The 18278-nt window shown below is 42.5% G+C and overlaps 1 protein-coding gene across 1 annotated transcript in view; it reads right to left on the bottom strand.

Annotated features, from left to right (window-relative positions):
- Positions 1-16329: 16329 nt before the first annotated feature.
- Positions 16330-18278, bottom strand: part of pou2f2a (POU class 2 homeobox 2a) — a 55719-nt gene continuing 53770 nt past the window's right edge. The window contains exon 16 of the mRNA XM_070846900.1: positions 16330-16709. Coding sequence (XP_070703001.1) covers positions 16330-16709 — 380 coding nt within the window. The remainder of the gene's footprint in view (positions 16710-18278) is intronic.

The following is an 18278-nucleotide window of genomic DNA, read 5'->3' as shown; positions in this document are numbered from 1 at the left end:
CGAAGTCATCGGTCTCCTGTGTTAGTCTGGTCGAGGGACCGTGTGGCAGATTTCTGTCAATCAATCAATCTTTATTTATATAGCACCAGTTATGTCGAGGCGCTTTCCATAAAGAGCTGGTCTGGACTAAACTCTTTAACTAAGAGAGACTCAACGATTCAAGAATTCAAAATTAAGGGTTCAAGAATTCCCACATGAGCGAACATCAGATATTATATTAGGCAACAGTGGCAGGAAAAATTCCCCTTTAACGGGAAGAAAGAGAGAGAGAGAACAATAACAGCAACTATTAGTCATACATGAATATGACTAATAAAGAGCAACAGTGAGAAACATGACAATAGTTTAGCTGCATTTATGAGCAGAGACACCAGGAGGGGACAGGCAGGAGGTTAACCACCTGATCAGACGCTCACTGTGACGCACGAGCTTATCTGCTGACACAAAAAAGGATGTTTCAGTCAGAGATCTGAGCTACCTGCCGGCTTTCACCTCAAATAGTTGAAAACTGTGTTTTGGCTACTTGAAAAACCTTTGAAGGAGAGCAGAGAGCGCAAAGAAGGCAAATACGAGGCACTTAAATCAGGTGTAAGAGAGATGGTACGTGCAGACAAAGTGAAAACAAGGTCTTCTAATGTTCTCTGTGTAAACACATTTGAAGTGTGTGCTGCATTTATAGAATTTGCCTTTTTATCTCCCTTTAAGGTTTGAAAAGTCTAATTTCATCTAATTTGTGTCTGTCCAACAGTATCATATACGGTGGACTTTGTATTATGTTATTCCAGCCTTGTGATGAAGCTACATGATGTTTACACTCAGTGAAATATTAAAACTCCAAGACAGTTCTTGACCTTCTTGGCCTCTTAACTCAAGGTGTTCGGTTTGTGTCTGTAAACGTGAGCCAACTTCAGTTTGCTGATGGAGATCGTGAGATACATGAGGTTGTTTGCTGGCAGAAAAATAACACTTTTTTTTACAAGTTTCAGAGTTTCAGCTTGATCGGAGCTCATTATTTGCAAAACAACCTAAAATAATGCAGTGACTTTGTTTTCACACATTTCAAAATTAGCAGATTAAATGTGGACGTTGTGTTTTGTCACCAAAGAACCGCCACAGATTATTGCTCTGCATAATGAGCTGCACAGGAGATCCTGAAACACTCACCATGTGGCCAAGTGGTGGGAACTCGGAAAAAGTGAGCATTTAATTAGGTGCGACTCTTTCAACTCTCTGTCAACTCTTCTGCAGAGACACGGCGGAGTCACATTCAATAAACCTTTAATGTGGAGAGAGATAGAGGCCACATTCAGTGCTCGAGGAGGAAGAGGGACTGCGGGGAGGAATGCGAGAGTTATATTTGACCTATTTGCGGCCCTGTGCCAAGTCTGTAATGGAGAGAGAAGAAGAAGAGGAGCATGAGTAAGGGAAACCTGAGAGGCAGAGTACACAGGCGAGAGGAATCGGTGAGTGAAGGAGAGAAGTGTGAGCTGGCAAAGCGGAGAGAGAGAGAGAGAGAGAGAGGGGGAGAAGGGGGTGACAGTAAAAGAGGAGGAGGAAGCAGAGAGAGAGAGAGAGTGTAGGGGGGGGTTAGGGAGCGGAGCAGCCAGCAGTCAGTCAGTCAAAGTGAGAGCGAGCTATGTGTGGAACGGTGTCAGTCTATATAGAGCTCAGTGTGTATGTGTTAACAGTCTCCTCTGTCCGTCTCTGGAGGAACTCCCTCTTCCTATTCCTATTGGCACTACGCACCGCTTCCTCCAATAACACACTCCCCAAATACTCAGACCGCTCCGTCAACTGTGTCAATATAGAAACACGCTGCCGGCAGCTTGTGTATAAGACTGCACATCATCAATCACGTTCCGTCAGTCCGCCGCCTGTGTTTCACTTTATTAAGTGGCCGCCTACATTTCCCAGAATGACTTTCAACAGTCTTCAGGGAACATGCTTGAACTTGTTGAGTTCAGTCAGGTGAGTTGTGGGCTCATGTACAGTGTATAAATGAAGCTGGTTAGCCAACTAGATTGGTAATGTTTGGGGCCACGCTGCTTATTTAAAGCTGTATCAGTCTAATTTTGTCTACAGAGGAACTCCAAAACAAAGACACACAGTTCTGATGGACTATGGGCTCATAAAGTTTAAGTTTAAGCTAACATTTTAGCAAATGATCGGACATTAAGCTGACGCGTGTTTCTGGCCTTTTAGCTTACTTTGGTCCACAGCAGCTCCTCAACATCTAGACTCTTGGTCCTCATTAAACTGCGCCGTCTGTCCAGCACCAAACACAGACAGGAACACAGTGGAGCATCTGGCAGCTGCAAACCAAAGTTTTTATCTCAAGAGGTTGGTAGAGACCAAAAACAGAGCTAAAAAGAGGCCGAATGTTGGATTTACGTTCAGATGGCAACAAGCACAACTTCAAATGTAAAAGTTGCTCTGTATCTGCTGGATGTGTAAATATGCAAATGTTTGTTCACGACATTAGCATACAAGGTGATAACAGGTCAGTGTTGTGCTCACAGCTGCTGCCCCCAAGTGGCCAAAAATGTGGTTATTGCACACAACAGACACCTGCAGATTTTTCTTCCAAACATGCAGAATTCACTTTCTTTGTCAGACTAGTGAGATCTCTGTAAAACTATTTGGACGTCACGCTGCTAGCTAACTTTCTTTCTACTACAAATCAATCAAATTCTAAGTTACTCTAACGCAAGTACGCCGTAAGAAACTGAGCACCCAATGAACACAAGACGTAATAAATATCAAGTATCAAGATATGGAATTGAAATGATAGAAATGAATATTATAACAGAAACTCGAGTAATAACAATTAATAATAGTGATAAACCAAGTAACAAGTGGTATGTAGCTGTTCAATAACTAAACAGGAACAAAATGAGACCCTCAAAAACAACCAAAGGTACAACTGATTAGTGAGAATATTACGTTATTTTGAGGATAAATGCTTCCTTGAACGTAACCATTCAGGAGAATTAACCTACGTCCAAACTGACTGAATCACTCTCAGCAAACTGAATTAGAGTCATTTCATTTCTTAATGATGGCGACGCTCACAGGCTCTCTGCCCTCCACAGCCTCACAGTGCTTCATTCATACGTTTCACTGTCTGTCGACAGCGGAGACAGAGGAGCACGTAAAAGTCGACGGCACTAACGGGCCAATGAAAATACTAACGAGGTCCTGAGATTAGGCTCAGTGTTGGTCTAAAGGTCTGTGGCTTGGATCCTGTGTTTGTCTTCTCTCATCTCAGTTAAAGGGTTTTCTATGGGAGGGAGGTGTGTAGCTGTTCGACACCAACCTCCTTCGCCTCCTTCTCTGTATCATCGTCTCCTTTTCCTCTCATCCTGCTCTTCGTCACTCTGCCCTTCTGTTTCCTTCTCCTTCGTGTTCCGCTGACAAGGAAACAGACCTGAGATTCAGCAGCCTTCGTCTTCTCCCCCTTTCCCCCCTCATCCTCCGTGTCTTTATTGTTTGATTATAATGTATATATTTAGACTGACGTGTATAGTCTACTGTCCTGCACTATACAGGCATGTGAGGCCCTGCTGCATGTCAGCGCTGCTCTGGACCTGCATGAGGCAAACTATAGTGACTGTACCAAGAGAGGAACTCATGTTTTAGTAAAAACTGTTCTGCTGGCCAGTTCCATAGTGAAGACTCTTAAGACTATTTTCTGTCCCACAAAACTCTAAATCCTGACATAAAAACTGAAAAATTGCATCACAGAGAAGGTTTGGCTGTGTCGTTTCTTCCCTCTGCTCAAAGAGAAAAAAACCCCTCCATCATTTTCTACTAATTTGCATTTAAATTATTGTCTATATTGATACATTTGTGGTTTGGCTCGTAGCCTTTAGCTGCCACTGGTATCCAAAGTAACTCAGACCGAGTGGTTTGCGGTTTAGTATCTTGAGAAAACACTTTGACAGCAGACTGACAGACAAATTGTTTGTCGATACGATCAAGTCTTTGACCTTTTAGCTACAAGACGCTCTCCCTCCCCACAGGGTGATCCTGCCACCTACAATTAGGATGATTCCTTCCACTGTTTGCAGTTAGAAGTCGCTCTGGAGGAGAGTGTTGGCGAAAAGACGCCTCCAGTATTAAATATCAGATGTTGGGTTGGGGCAGGGTGGAGTGTGGTGGGCCTGGCTGCACACAGTTACGCTCGGATGGGTTTGGATTGAGACGGAGTTTGTCTGAGTTGGGTTGAGATTGGCCGGCGCTGTGTTTGTGTAGGTTTGGCTGTGCCGGTGGGGTCGGCCCGGGCGGGAAGCGGCCCACGGGCTCAGGAGTGCACAGGAGTCCCGCTCCTTTTGGCTGGAGTCAAGAGCGTGATGGCAACAGACATCACACACCAGAGCTGCGGTGATCAGCCAGCCCGACGACGCGCCAACCAACCAGCCGCCCAGCCAACCGCAAGCAGCCGGCCACCTACCACACACCCCGAGTGCAATGGTTTAGTCTCTATAGCTACAGAGTGACTGTCTGCATCACCGTGGTTACCGGGGGACGATGTGTCTGGTGCTGTCTGGATTATGGGAGACAGTCAGACGTCAGAAGCAGATGTGGTGTCCTCCTGGATGTTAGGGGTCCACACCCTGACAGTCCTGACGGAGGGAAACCTGATCTGAGGAAACAGGATTTCTACATAATCCTGTAACCTGTGACACTCTAACTAAACCGGTCTGCTCCCAGACTGATCTGAGCGACTCTGAACACAAGTACTGTACTTTAATATTTCACTTTCCTTCATTCTGTAAGTCCCCTCTGGTCCAGAGGGAAGCATCACTTTTGACACCACTACATGTGTTTAGCTGTAATCCTTTTTGGATTAAGATTTAACATTAAAAAATGTGATAAGATTAAAAAAACAATGCTTTGTGGAAGATTAAAACTGTGGTTTCTAACCGTTTTGACTTGTGACCTCTAACAAAAACAGCGTCTTGTTGCTTCTCATCATGTTTCAGATGTCTGAGTTGTTCCACCAGTTCCACCAATGAGATATTTCCCCTCTGAACTTCTTAAATGGTTTCAAAAAAATCAGAGAAAAGTAAAAAGAAGAAGTGTTTTTCGTCCTCTCTCTCAAATGATGTTAGAACCTCTCAGATTTATCTTGTGACCCTTCGATGGGGCCCGACCCTCAGGTTGGGAACCACTGCACTAATTTGTCAAAGTGTATATAAAGCAGTTGAAAATGGATCAGCATCAGTACTGACAATTAATAATCATATATATGATACTGTGTCAGTCACAGGGTTCATTGTAGAATAGTAGTAGTACAGTTTACTGATAATACGTATGTGCTTTTATTTAAGTAGAGTTTTGAGTCCAGGACTTCTACTTATACATGTGACCCATATGAGAGCTCTCATAAATACTTGGAATATAACCGTAATAGTTTGAAGTGAAAGAATTATTATTACATTATTAGTATTACTACACTGATTTCACAAAGACAACCGGATCATCCTCACTTATTCACCCATCTGTCTGCTCTTCTACTCCGTGATCGCAACAGAAAATAACAACTTTCACGTCACGTCAGAAAGGCCGAGCTGTGATAATGTCAGAGTAAAACGTCCGGTTGTTTCAACAAGCAGGCAGGTTGTGTTATTGACTGATCGAGTAGAAAAATAGCTGACTGAATGACCGTTTGGGTGCCGTAGTTGAGGCACTTCCTTTGTGTCATAAACTGAGCCGTCATTTCCAGGAAAGCATAATAAAACTTGCATAATGAAAGTGAGGCGTTTAGGGAACCGACCGAAACTCTGATGGTGTCATGATTCTGCAGCCATTTCTCTGTGCAGTCAACATTTACTCCATAGTGTTAAGTTACAAAACGTCTGGATCCACTTTAAATAAACATTATTAGCTAAACAAATATGAAATCGACGGCCCAGGCTCATGAAGGCATCTAGTGTGGAGATGTTTGCCCAGTAGTTTTAATATTTATTCAAAATGACTCAAACCAACGTGACATGTTTGTACCGGTTTCACACCACAGACAGTTTAACTGTTGGGACAGAATTTACATGTGAAATGTGGTGAAACACAAACCGCCACAATGTGACTGCGACTCACAACAAAGCAAAAACTCATTTACATTTCTTACTACAGAAAGTGAGAGCAGACTGTTTGTTTACACACTTTAACAAATGTGAGTTCATCTGACGGCAGCGCTGGAATGTAACTGAGTCCATTTACTCCAATATTGTAATTAAATGCAAATCTGAAGTATTAATACTCATAATAATGTACTTTTTACTCCACTAAAGGCTTCTGACTGTTCTGTGAATAATCAAACAGTGTGTCGAATTAAAGCTGAAACGTTTAGATGAGCTGCTTTTCTTTGTCTTAACTTTGAGTGAACTGGATTATTTTGATATTTGAGCTGTCGAGGTCTGAACTCTAATCATCACTTACAGACCAGTGTAATATATTAGCTCCACTTCAACCAGCTAGTACTCAACATAAAGTTCTGCTTAAACATGAATGCATGAGTAATAAGAAATAATTGAATATATATATTAGTCAGTAGATAGATGTAAACTTACAGGGAACTTTTACTTTGGATACTTTAAGTACATTTTCCTGATAATACTTCTGTACTTTTACTGACGTGAACACTCCCTCTACCACTGCTGAACAGTAGTGTGTCGCCCTGCAGCTGACATGAAATATAAAAATCACCCAGAAAAGGAAGAATAAGGCTTCTAGGGGAAAAAGAAACTAGGCCCTGGTCTTAGAAAAGGCTCCTGGAAACGTCCAGTGAGTGTGGCAGGTGTGCTTTCTAGATTTTCTAGAGTGATTTTGTTTTGTTTTTCTAACGTCCTAAAACATCTGTGGTTCTCAAATCCTGACGTTAGATGGAGAAGCTTGTGTGTCTCATAATAAGTGAGGGTTTTCACGTCTTCACACAGGAAGGAAAAACACCTCAGAAGTCAGGGAACAAAGAAACGACATCTCTTTCCTCTTCCAGCCGTGACGCTGACACTGTCATAGGAATCTCTTTGTGCTTCATGAGTAAATCAGAATGGATTAATACTAGATTTTAAATATTTCCTAAATGAAAGTTTACCAGCTCCACTGAAGTGACCTGCTCGTGTTTGGGACTTTGTGTCTCTCTGATGTTTGGACAGTGAACAGGCGCCATCTAGTGATTCCTGACGTGATGCAGCTGAACACGCTGCTCCCTGCTGAGGGTCTGTGTCACCATCACTGATGGAGGAGGAGCGAGCGTTCAGAATCAACTTTCATTTCTGTCATTTAAAGAAAATGTCACAACTAGTCTAAAGCAGATACTACGAAGTCTTAAAGTAAGTACATGAGGATTTATGTTATATATATTGTGGTGACATTTAAAGGAAGGGTTGATACTGAGGGAGAATATTTGATATTAAAGTGTTTATACCCCCCCCCCCCCCATCAGTGTGGTTTACTGAGTTGTTCCTACAATGAAAAAACAACATGTAATTTAAGGAATTTTCTTTATAGTGTTTGAGATTTAATGAACAAACCAAATCAAGTTACTCAAAGGGAGAAAAAACAGAATTTAATGACTATTTTGATGGTTTGTTTATTTTATCATTATTGTTTTTGTGTATCATTGTGACTCGATATGCTATGAAGCTGGTTAATTTGAATTATCATAATTATTATTATAATTGTATTTATTTTTGTGTGTATTCTTTTAGGAGAGGGAAACATAAAAGGTAGCTGTTCTTATTATGTATTTTTTGTAGAAGTATAGAAACAGATGAAGTTAGTAGTACTTGCTATGACCCTCTCTCTCCGCAGGTCACTCCTGCCGCTCTGCGACCTCTGAGGCTGCTGATCTCACGGCTGCTCCACACCTGGTATTACAAACATCTGGCTCCATCACATCTGGCACGCAGACTGCGTAAAGGTGCAAACACTGACGTTCATTCATGGTTACAGAGCAACAGAGAACAAGAGCCTGAGGACGGAGGCAGGACTGTGAGCGGCAGAGAGAAGCAGGCGAAGCTGCTCCTAAGGGACCTGTGGGTTACAACATGTTAGTTCCCAGAAGAGAGACTGGGACTGACTGGAAACACACACACACACACACACACACACACACACACCAGGCCACCCAGATCTGAACCACCCAGGACCAATAGCAGCATCATTATTTCATGAGTTCAGTTCACGAGGGAGGCGGCTGGATGTCAAAACTACACATCATCAGTTTCACACAGAAGCCTCATATCTGCCTTTCATTTCACCACAGCTGGCAGCTCTCATACGACCGTCTGGGCCAAAGTCAAACTAAATACAGTGTAAAACATGTGAGGTTTAAGAGGGAGAAGATAGAAATAGTGATTTTAAAAGGCCAGAATGACTTGCTGACTCTTTATTTGAGCAGAAAATGTGTGTTTGTCAGGTTACTACGTTACTGGTGCAAACGGGCGACCAAAGCATGAACCAACACATCTGACTGTATCCCAGCAGCCGATAATTTGCTGGACAGCGAACTGAGGAAAACCAAGTTCTCAGATTTACCCTGCAGCTCTCTGTATGTGGGGCTGGATGCACTGCTACGATTTACTGTAGACGGCAGGAGCGGTGGGGGAGTCTGGTGGTTTGGCCGATCTGTGACATTACAAAGCTGCTAAACACTCTGGGTCCAAGTCATGAAAAAAGAGCAGGGAGAGGACGAAGAGGAGGGAGGGGAAGAGGAGGAGGACGCATGTAGAAACTGGCTGAGAAGATGGAGTTTTTGGAAAGAAAACAAGTTCGATCTCCCTAAACAACAAGAACAACAACACACTTGAAGCTCCAGCTGCTGCAGGGTGGAGGACTGATGCTGGTGTGAAGGGGCGCTGCCAGGCAGGACCCTCGGAGCTCGACAAGAGCACTGACACATTAAATATCTAGAAGGCTGCAGGGCTGCTGTGAATGATTCAGGGGTTTCCCTCCCCGCCGGCACCCCTCAACATGTGTAACTGCAGGAATGTAAAGCAAAGTGCACATGTTTGCTAAAATCCTCCTGCTGTGTCAGCAACTCTCAACTAACCAAACCTGTGTGAGAGACGGCGCAGAGGAAGGAGAGATGGGAGAGTGAAAGACAAGAAGACATGTAACAAAATCACATTAAATCATAAGACTGTTATTGGAGCTAATCTTAAAAGAGAAACCCCTGAAAATATCAACTCTGTAGTTAATAATTAAGTATTGTTTTTAAGGATGCCAAGAAAGCACAAGAACCTGAGGTTTTCAAGAATCAAGTACTGTATTTTTATATTTAGAAACTTTATCTGGAACCTCACGGAGAAAAAAAGTATGTGAAAAGTTTTATTTAACTGGGAATATTAATAGTTTAAACACTGTGTCTCACTGTGATTGAAGAAGTTTCCTTTTTGTTGCTACTTTCTTCACCTTCGAGAGCTCCTCAACATTTCCTGCTCAGATAGAGTTTCAGGCCAAAATCCCCAAAAGTTTTCTCTGAAATTTAAAGTGCCGTTAAAATGTTTTTACTCACATGGGAGCAGCGGAAACACAAAACTGACCTCGTCACCTTATAAAGGTGATGAAGCGAACATGTATCTATGTAATTGATTTCACCGCAGCGACATGTTTACTTTAAAGTGACAAAGCCTCGACGGCCTGAAGGAAAAAATGAGGAAATAAAGTGATTTTATAAGAACAACAACGTCTATAAAGATGGAGGACGCGTCTCCACTTCCTCCCACTGTAAATGAAGCCTAAACATACCAAATGTGCTGCCATCGTCATTTGGAGCCTCAGTCTGTCAGTGATCAGGGCAATCACAGGTTATGATTAGCTGTCAATCATGAAGCCACACCCCCTTTTTTTAATGCTGTCAAATAACTAATTAATTAATCGGCCAAATGCTAAATACTCTGTATTCACTGCTAACTTTGTAAGATTAGTGCCTTTTTTTTCCTCAAAACTGCTGCTTAGTGCAGCTGGAAACAAGGTTTACATAAAAATGAGCTAAAAGAGGGTAAAATACTCCGTATAGGAAGGATTTCCTGTGGGTTTATCAATACATTTTGCTCAGTGATTTTATTAATTAATATTAGAATATTGATTAAAGCAGCTTTAATATAGAAATATAACTAATAATAACATGAGTGCTGAATAATGGACAAAATAATTAACATTCACAGAAATCTGCACTCAAACGTTTATGTTTTATTTACTTTCCACTAATGTAAAGTGATTAAAACCATCTAAACTCCTAAAGATAAATAGAGACGTTTTCCTCCTCCGTCATGTCCGGCCTGAGTTTTGCTTTTACAGTTTTCACACTAAAAGAGAAAGAACACAGACACGGGAGATGACTTTGGTCTAAATTCGCACTTTATTCCTAACACTTACAGGTTTGTTTTGTCCCCGTTTCCCTGGCCCCCAAAACAACAGGCACACAGATAGCGATGAGTTAAGGGACAGTAGAGAACAGTTTCAAACCCAAACGTTTCCAACAGAATCGGGTTATAGAATCAACTCAGACAGAGAGAGCCTCAAGGTCAAAAAACAGCATATTGTAAGCGTACTTTCAAACAGAAAAAAGGACCCAAGAAACAGATACTAAAGCTTACAGAGCAGTGTTTGTCTCATCTTTTAAGTTCATCACCACCATCATCATCATCATTAGGCTATATTAAAGAATACTTTTGGAGTCTACAGCCGTCGTAAAAACGTGGGAGTTGTACAATGCGGAGAAAAGTAAAATCAAGGTGAGAAGATACAGTGGAGCTCTTTGGTTTTCACTATTGAGGTTTTTTATTTAGCAGTAAAATCTATCTTTGCTGTCCTCTTAACCTTTGGATTTAAGCTGCATTGTAGAAAAAATAGAAAGCAAAACGTTTCTTTTAAATTTCTCCTAAATAAATGAAGGAAAACATGGGGCAAACAATATCGACTGAAGTTATTATTTCCTTTTTTTCTCACTCTGTTAGTATGTTTTACATTTTGTGTTCTCAAGGCCAAAAAAAGAGTCTTTTATGTGTCACGGTGACTTGGAAAGTTGAGCATAGTAGTAAAATAAAATTCACAGCCACAGAAGAACTACAGTAGAAAACTGCCAATGCCTGAAGTGCTCTTATTATCTGACAGTGTTTTTATATTAACGACAGGCGCTGGATACCTTTTATTTTAGCAGTTACAGTCCCTAACAAGAATCCTGAATGTTTATATACACATGGAATGACTGAGTGTGTGTGTGTGTGTGTGTGTGTTGTGTTTGTAGTGTAGCGTCTCACTGTGGTAGTTTTAACTTTGGTATTATTCTCTGGACACCACAGCCGAGTCGGACTACACAGGCACACATACTGACAGAACCGCACTGCTGTCGGAGAACAAAAACACACATCTTAAAAATAGAAATTTGTCTTTTCTTAAGTTAGTAAATCAATTCGGCATCCACGCGAGTTTTTTAACATCTGCGGTGGATCTTTAACGGCCCGAGCGTCGAGTAACACACACTAAAAACAGAAATTAGTGTGTGTTTTAAGAAAAAAACGTCAGGAGTTGAAAGACTTTCCTCCGACAGCAGTGATGAATATGCACACACCTTCCTCTCTACAAAACACAACCACGTCCTCAGCACTTTATTGAACTCCAAACAGTGACCGTGAGAGGACATGGCGGCGTGTTCAGTAGGTTAAAGCCTTTAGAACAACTGGTTAATGAAAATCTTTGTTTTTCTCCTTCATCAAACTTGCTAGGGCCAGTTTCACATCCCTCGCTCCTGAGTTCAGACAAGTCACGTCTTTTTATGTTTATCCCTTTGTGTCATTAAAGCTTGAATGTCTATTTGGTTTTTCATCAGAGTATCAGAGGTATGAGTTAAAGCCCTCGTCCTGAAGCGGGACGGAGGCAATCAGAAAGCTTTTTTAGAGAGCAGAGGAGGAGACGTGAACGGAGGAAATTCACTCAACGGGACAAAAACGTTGGATTTTAACCCAAAACATGCAGCAAAGGTTGAGAAATGTCTGTCAGCCACCGACTAGTTCAACCAGCTTGGAGTGTGTGAAGCTGAGCTCAGACTGGGTCTGACTTTCGCTAAATTGTGTGAAATGTCACGTAAAATCTTCCACTTTACTTTTGTTTAATAACATTTTGATCAGTTGTCAAGTCAGCTAACTTTAATTAGCTTTTACTCGTCAATCTAAACGTATATTAGCAAGCTAACGTTAGCTTTGTCTGTTAGTGTTAGTTCCTTTAGCTGCAGCATTCAGTAAGAATAAGTCTACATACAAATAACTGATTTTAATTCTGTAATGTGTAAAGTTACTTTAGAAGTAGGTTTAAAGAGCTGCTGCCACTGACAGGATTCTTCAACAGTAACACACACTCCAGGTTCTGCTTGATAACGTAAACATGGAAAACTGAGCTTCAGCAGACAATTTCCCCACAAAGCTATTTTAAATACAGCATTTTCCTCCGTCACAGTTTCCCTGCTACTTTCTCTCTCTGTCTCCGGTTACAACAGTCTTTAGGTTTGGTTTTGCTTTGAAACATTCGTTTGGCATCTTCTCTTCTTGTCTTGATCTCAAGAACACCCCTCTCTGCAGATACAAGCCTCACAACAACCCCTGAAAAACTATTACAAAGATCCAGAAAGACATAAATAGAATCCAATAAATACATAAATAAAGAATCAATAAATAAACAAGGTGAGAGACAAAGAAGTTCATAAAATACAAACGGACCATTTTTCCCATCCCCGAAAAAAGCACACACCTCCCTCATACAATAAATACAAATATTTTTTACCAACAAAGAGCCCGTGAGAGATAAAGAGTTTTAAAGCTTTTGGTTTTTAAATCAAGTCACCGTCTTCGGTCGTCGTCATCAAAGGATATTAGTCCCAGCCTTTTTTATACATCAGCAACAAGTAAGAGCAGTTGAACATAGATTATTTCCCCCCTACAAAAACCTAGAAGAACTAATGGATACATTCCCTCTAAAAGTGGACGTTAACAGCCTTTAATCCATCTCTGACGTCAGCGCCCCCCCCCCACCTCCCTCCCCATATCATCTTCATCGCTGGTTGCCCCTCAGTGCCTGTGTCTGTTATATTAAAGCTCAACTCTGTTTTCAACCTGGGCCTTTTCCTCCATCAGAGCGCACAAAAACATCTCCAGCTACTTAAAGGATGAACCTAGTTTTTGTGATCTGGTGTTAATGCTGCATTATTTAGAGTTTGAGTTCTAGATTTGGTTCCTCAGGTCACATAACCTGTGAATATGTGACCCTGCTGTTAACGGCATTATCCATACAATAATAGAACTTAAGCTGCGGCTGCATGTGACGTATTAAAACTATGATAAAACACGTGCGACAGTCCGAAAGACGTCTCGCTGTAAAGAAATGTGTTGCACAGTCAGACTTCAGAAGCTGAGATCTCTGGAAAAATAGATGGTTTGGGGTGAAAAGCAGCTTTGTGTTTCACTTTTGAATTGGATTTTTTGGCTTTTTCTTTAAAAGTGTCCTCCATCGCTCCGAGCACGAGGAGAGTGAGCTGGAGACCACGAGCATGATGGGAAAACTGTGTGAAAACAGGTCCAGGTTGAAAATGACCCGAGTTTGGCTTTTAACTAAAAGTAAAATCCACAAAAGGAAAAAATAAGGACTGAGTGAAATTATTGAGTTCAACATGTTTATGTGACTGGAAGAGTGGGCTTCACTCAGTGTTAAATGGTTTGGTTTGGATGCAGCACACACACACACACACATGCACACACACACACACACACACACACACACACACACACACAGACACACACACACGCGTACAACTTGTGCATTGGTTTGGTTGTTCTATTTGGTTTGGTTGTATGTCTAAAAAGTTTAGCTTTTGGTTTTCAGTTTTGGCTTTTTCATAACATTCTGGATGAAGTAAAAAAAAAAAGAATCATCTTGGAAGCTACAGTTTCACAGCTATTTCCAACCGTAAAGAGAAATAAAAACCCAGAGCACAACCGAAGAGACAAGAAGATATGAAAATAGGCAACACGTCGCCAAACCCAGCACCTCCCCTCCCCTCCCCTCCCCGCCCTTCCCTCCCTCCTTCCCGCCGCGTAATAAGTAGAAAGCAATGAGACAAATCCATACATCATTAACAGACACACTATGGAAAGCAAAAACAAAAATATATATATATTCTCAAAGTCAGTTTGTTGAGGTTATTCCATATTTTATCCATCCAGGAAAAAGAAAGTGAGAACAAAGCCGAGGTCGCTGGCAGAGGGTGGGAGAGAACGATTTCTGTCTGTCGATACAAGAACAGCAATCACAGCTAAAGACGAACAGACAGACAGGGCCTTACTCCCCCCTTTTCTCCCCTCGTCCTCCCCCTCTTTGTTTGTATTTGGTTTAGTTACGGTTCAGTCACTCATACATAACTAGTAGCAGTAGTAGTAGCTTTTGGTTTTGGGTTACTTTTTGGTTTTTTGGTCCGCCGCTTCGAGCGCACCTCCTCCTGCTCCTCTTCCTTCTTCTTCTCCTCGTCTTTTTGCTTTCCCCCTGCAGCTTTTCATACCTTTGGCTCCTCTGCTCCTGTCCGCTTCTCCTTCTCCTCCTCTTCTTCTTCTCCACTTTTCTTTTGGCCCTTTGATCTGATCTCTGGAGACAAAGGAGAGGGGCACATGGGAGGGAGGGATGGAGGGCAGGGGTTTGGGGGCAGTAAGGGGAACGCCGGTGCTTCACCTCTTTCTTTTGTTCTTTTTTTTTTTTTTGGTTTGGACTCTTTCTTATGCTTATAGTGTGTGTATGTGAGTGTGTTTTTTCCTTTGACACTGCTGAGGTTTTGTCTGGACACTCGTCTCCCGGGCGAATCCAGAGACAACGCTGCCAGAGGCGATGCTTTGGTATCCAAGAGTGACTGTCTGGTGGTAGATGAGCAGTCTGGAAGATGACATGATGATGGTATGGAGCGATCATAAATAAAAGACGGCAAATGATGCTGAAAAAATCCCAAGACTATCCACATCTGCCTGTGGTGTGTGTGTGCATCCTCCTGGTAGGCAGTATAAATACTGTTGAGAGTGTATACTTCAGTTGCAGCAAACATTAAAGACAACAATGAGAAAAGTGATGATGATGATGATGATGGTCTTTTTCAACAGAACATTAAGATGTGATAAATCCCCAAAATCACAGTGGATCTTTTAAATTGACATTAACTGTTAAATGACTCCAAATATGGACCAAAATTTTCATTTTACCTGGGTTCAATGCAGACGGTCGGTTTAATCCCATAATGTGACAGAAGGGTGGGTTTCACCACGCGGTAGGATTTAATGAATGCCGGGGAGCTTTTTAAAGCTGCTTTTATCTACAGTATGTATGGATTGGCATCTTACCTGATGCTACAGTAGTTATAGTGGTAAACCCCACCCGTCCGCCACTCCAGGCTGGATAAAACAAACACGGTCTGTTCTAATGTAAGGTAGGTGCACACTGTGAGGCTGTAAAGAGAGAGGTAGGTAGATATCCTGCATGTGGGATCAGCTGTAAAACATTAAACGTAGGTTCTTGGCACGAAATACCGTAAGTGATTACAAAATAATATAAAAATAGTGTTAATCTTTAACTGAAAATGAGAAGAATGGAAATCCTGACTGCAATGGAAAATGTTTGCGTGGATGTGGAATGGAGCACTGAACTGATCCCGGACAGATCAGAATGCAAAAGTCTTTTTGAACTAAAGCTTTTCTCTCCGTTTGTTGTTTTTTTGTCTTTTTTGGTTTTCAGTTTTTGGTATTTGGAGATTTTGGTTTTCATCTTTGTAAGTGTGTGTTTCTCTTCTAGCATCTTTTTCTTTTTTAAATTCATAAACCACGCGACCTTCCGAGCTTGTTTAACAAGTCTTTTCTTTTTGCCTCCCATGTCTCACACACAGTTTCGCTTCTCATCCCTGCCCTCAGCGAGTTTATTTCTTCTCCAGCCGATAAAATACATGGTGTTTGTTTGCCGATGCCAAGCAAAAACACTCCTCAATGCCACCTCTCCAGCTGTAAATCATTATTTGGTTTCAAATTTCCCCCCTCTGTTCTGCAGTTCTCTCTATCCTCCCCATCCTCCCTCTCTCTTTGCTTCCTCCCCTCATCCATCTGTGTATATTTTTGGCTTCAGAAGACTTCAGCGGGGAGACGGAAAGAGAGAGACCAACTGGAAATGGATCAGACAGAGAGATGGCTTTGGTTGAAAGGCGAGGTTGTAAATTTCGATTTTTTTAAAGCTCCTTTAATGCTCTGCTTCCTCCTCTTCCTCCTCTTCCTCCGCCTCTGATAGGATACTTTGGTTGTCAGTCAGGGATCACTCGGCCATGGCCCCTCCCAGGGGTGGAGGTGAGGCTTCGCTGAAGGAACAGAAAGAGGCGGGACTTGAACAAGGAGATGCAGACTCCTCGGGGCACGAGGTCGGGCTCATGAGGTTGCTGGCACCAGGGGGCGGAGATTGGGAGAAGGGGGGCCTCGGGCCGCACCCACCGCCGCCGCCGCTGACCAGTCCGATGGCAGGTGTGGAGGCTGTCGCCATGGAGCCGGTCACCATGGGCAGGAGGGTGGGGCGGTTGAGGAAAAGGGAGGAGCGGAGGGAAGGGGGGACAGTGGGACCCCCGGGTCCACCCAGAAGCATGTGACCTGCTCCCCCCTCGAGGCTGGAGATGGACAGCTGACCGCTGCTGGCTGCCAGGGCTGGTAGGGATGAAGGAGAGGAAGAGGATGGAGAGGGAGGGATAAGAGGAAAAGATGAGGAGGGAAAGATGAAGTTGAGAAGAGATGAACGACAAAAAGGTGAAAGGAGGAACTCAAGAGGAAGAACAATAAACAAAGTGACACATGATGAGGAGAGGCAGAAAAAGATGGAGGACAGGAGGGACACGGCAAACATGGAGAAGGGACGAGGAGGAGACGAAGAGACAGACGAAGAGAGGGATTAATGCAAGCGGAGGACAAAAAGGAGGGAAAATTTGAAGAAAGGCAGAGTGGATGAGAAAAGAGTTTAGGGGACAGAAAAAGACAGGAAGTAAAGAGACGTCAGAGAGCAAAGAGGAGAGAGACCGATGACAGTTCACACGTTGTTCTATCCATAACACAGACATAAACTATTGATGGGTGTGTAAATGATTAAAGGGTCGGTTCACAATAAAACAACTACATCAGAATAATTGTGGTGGTACACAGCAGTGCCTTTAAAGCCCCTGATTATTTGTTCTGTGGATTACTGGGGAAACGTATCCTGGAGAGTCTCAGGTGTTACTGAATCTTTGAATGTTGAAAAACCCTTTTTGTAATGTGAGCACCACACAGACAAGATTTCATTTCAGTTCAATGCCACTGGGGAGGAAGCAGAACTCTGAAAACTTGAAGATAAAACCAAAACTATCTGAAAGGATCGATACCACTAGAGGTAAAAAAAAAAAAAAAGGTGAACTGACCCTTTCTACATGAATATATTGAAAGATGAAGATAGAGATGGTTATTTACTACATGTATACACACACACACACACACACACACACACACACACACACACACACACACAGGTACAACCAGGTCTTCTACATGATGAAGCAATGGACGCTTGTTCAAGTGGGAAAACGAACAATTTCTGTCTCATCCTGTCAACCAGGCATCTGTTGACTGTCTGCACGTAAAACCATGAATCGCCACACAAAATTGAAATAAAATGAATAATAATTCATTTACAATCAACACCAGGTGGCAATAAGTAACAATAAGGGAGCTGAAGAGGTGTATTTTAGCTGGTATAAGTCATTTTGTTGCATTACAATAAGAAATAACTGCCAAACAGTGAAAAGAATCTGGTGCTTTTCTGCAAACGTCCAGCAGCAGACATAACAGAGTCAGTCAGAGCTCCTCTGTAACACAGAGTGACACCTGCCCACTTTTGAATTCCAGCGTAATAGTCAACACTTTTATCCATTACAGCGCCCTGAGTGTAAACATTCATATCGTGTGTGGCCCCAAAGGGTCTCAATCCACAAATCCTTTCACATCAACACTTCATTTCAGCCTCCTCCTTTCACAGAGGCGCCTCTTTCTTCTGTCCTTCAGCCTATAACTCTATCAGAGCCGGCTGTGCCAGAGCTGCAGTTTCCATAACAGACTGTATCCTTCCCATCAACACATGGCCTGGAGGAGGCCGGCTGCGAATGACGCCGAACAGAGCGGGAGGAAGGGGGAAGGACTGAATCGGTGCTATAGGGAGATGGACCACATGACGGATTCAAAGCTCAGCTC

Source organism: Pempheris klunzingeri, chromosome 16 (genome assembly GCF_042242105.1).
Source record: "Pempheris klunzingeri isolate RE-2024b chromosome 16, fPemKlu1.hap1, whole genome shotgun sequence".
Lineage (NCBI taxonomy): Eukaryota > Metazoa > Chordata > Actinopteri > Acropomatiformes > Pempheridae > Pempheris > Pempheris klunzingeri.
Note: the sequence above shows the minus strand (reverse complement) of the source record. Positions and strands in the feature narration are given on the sequence as shown.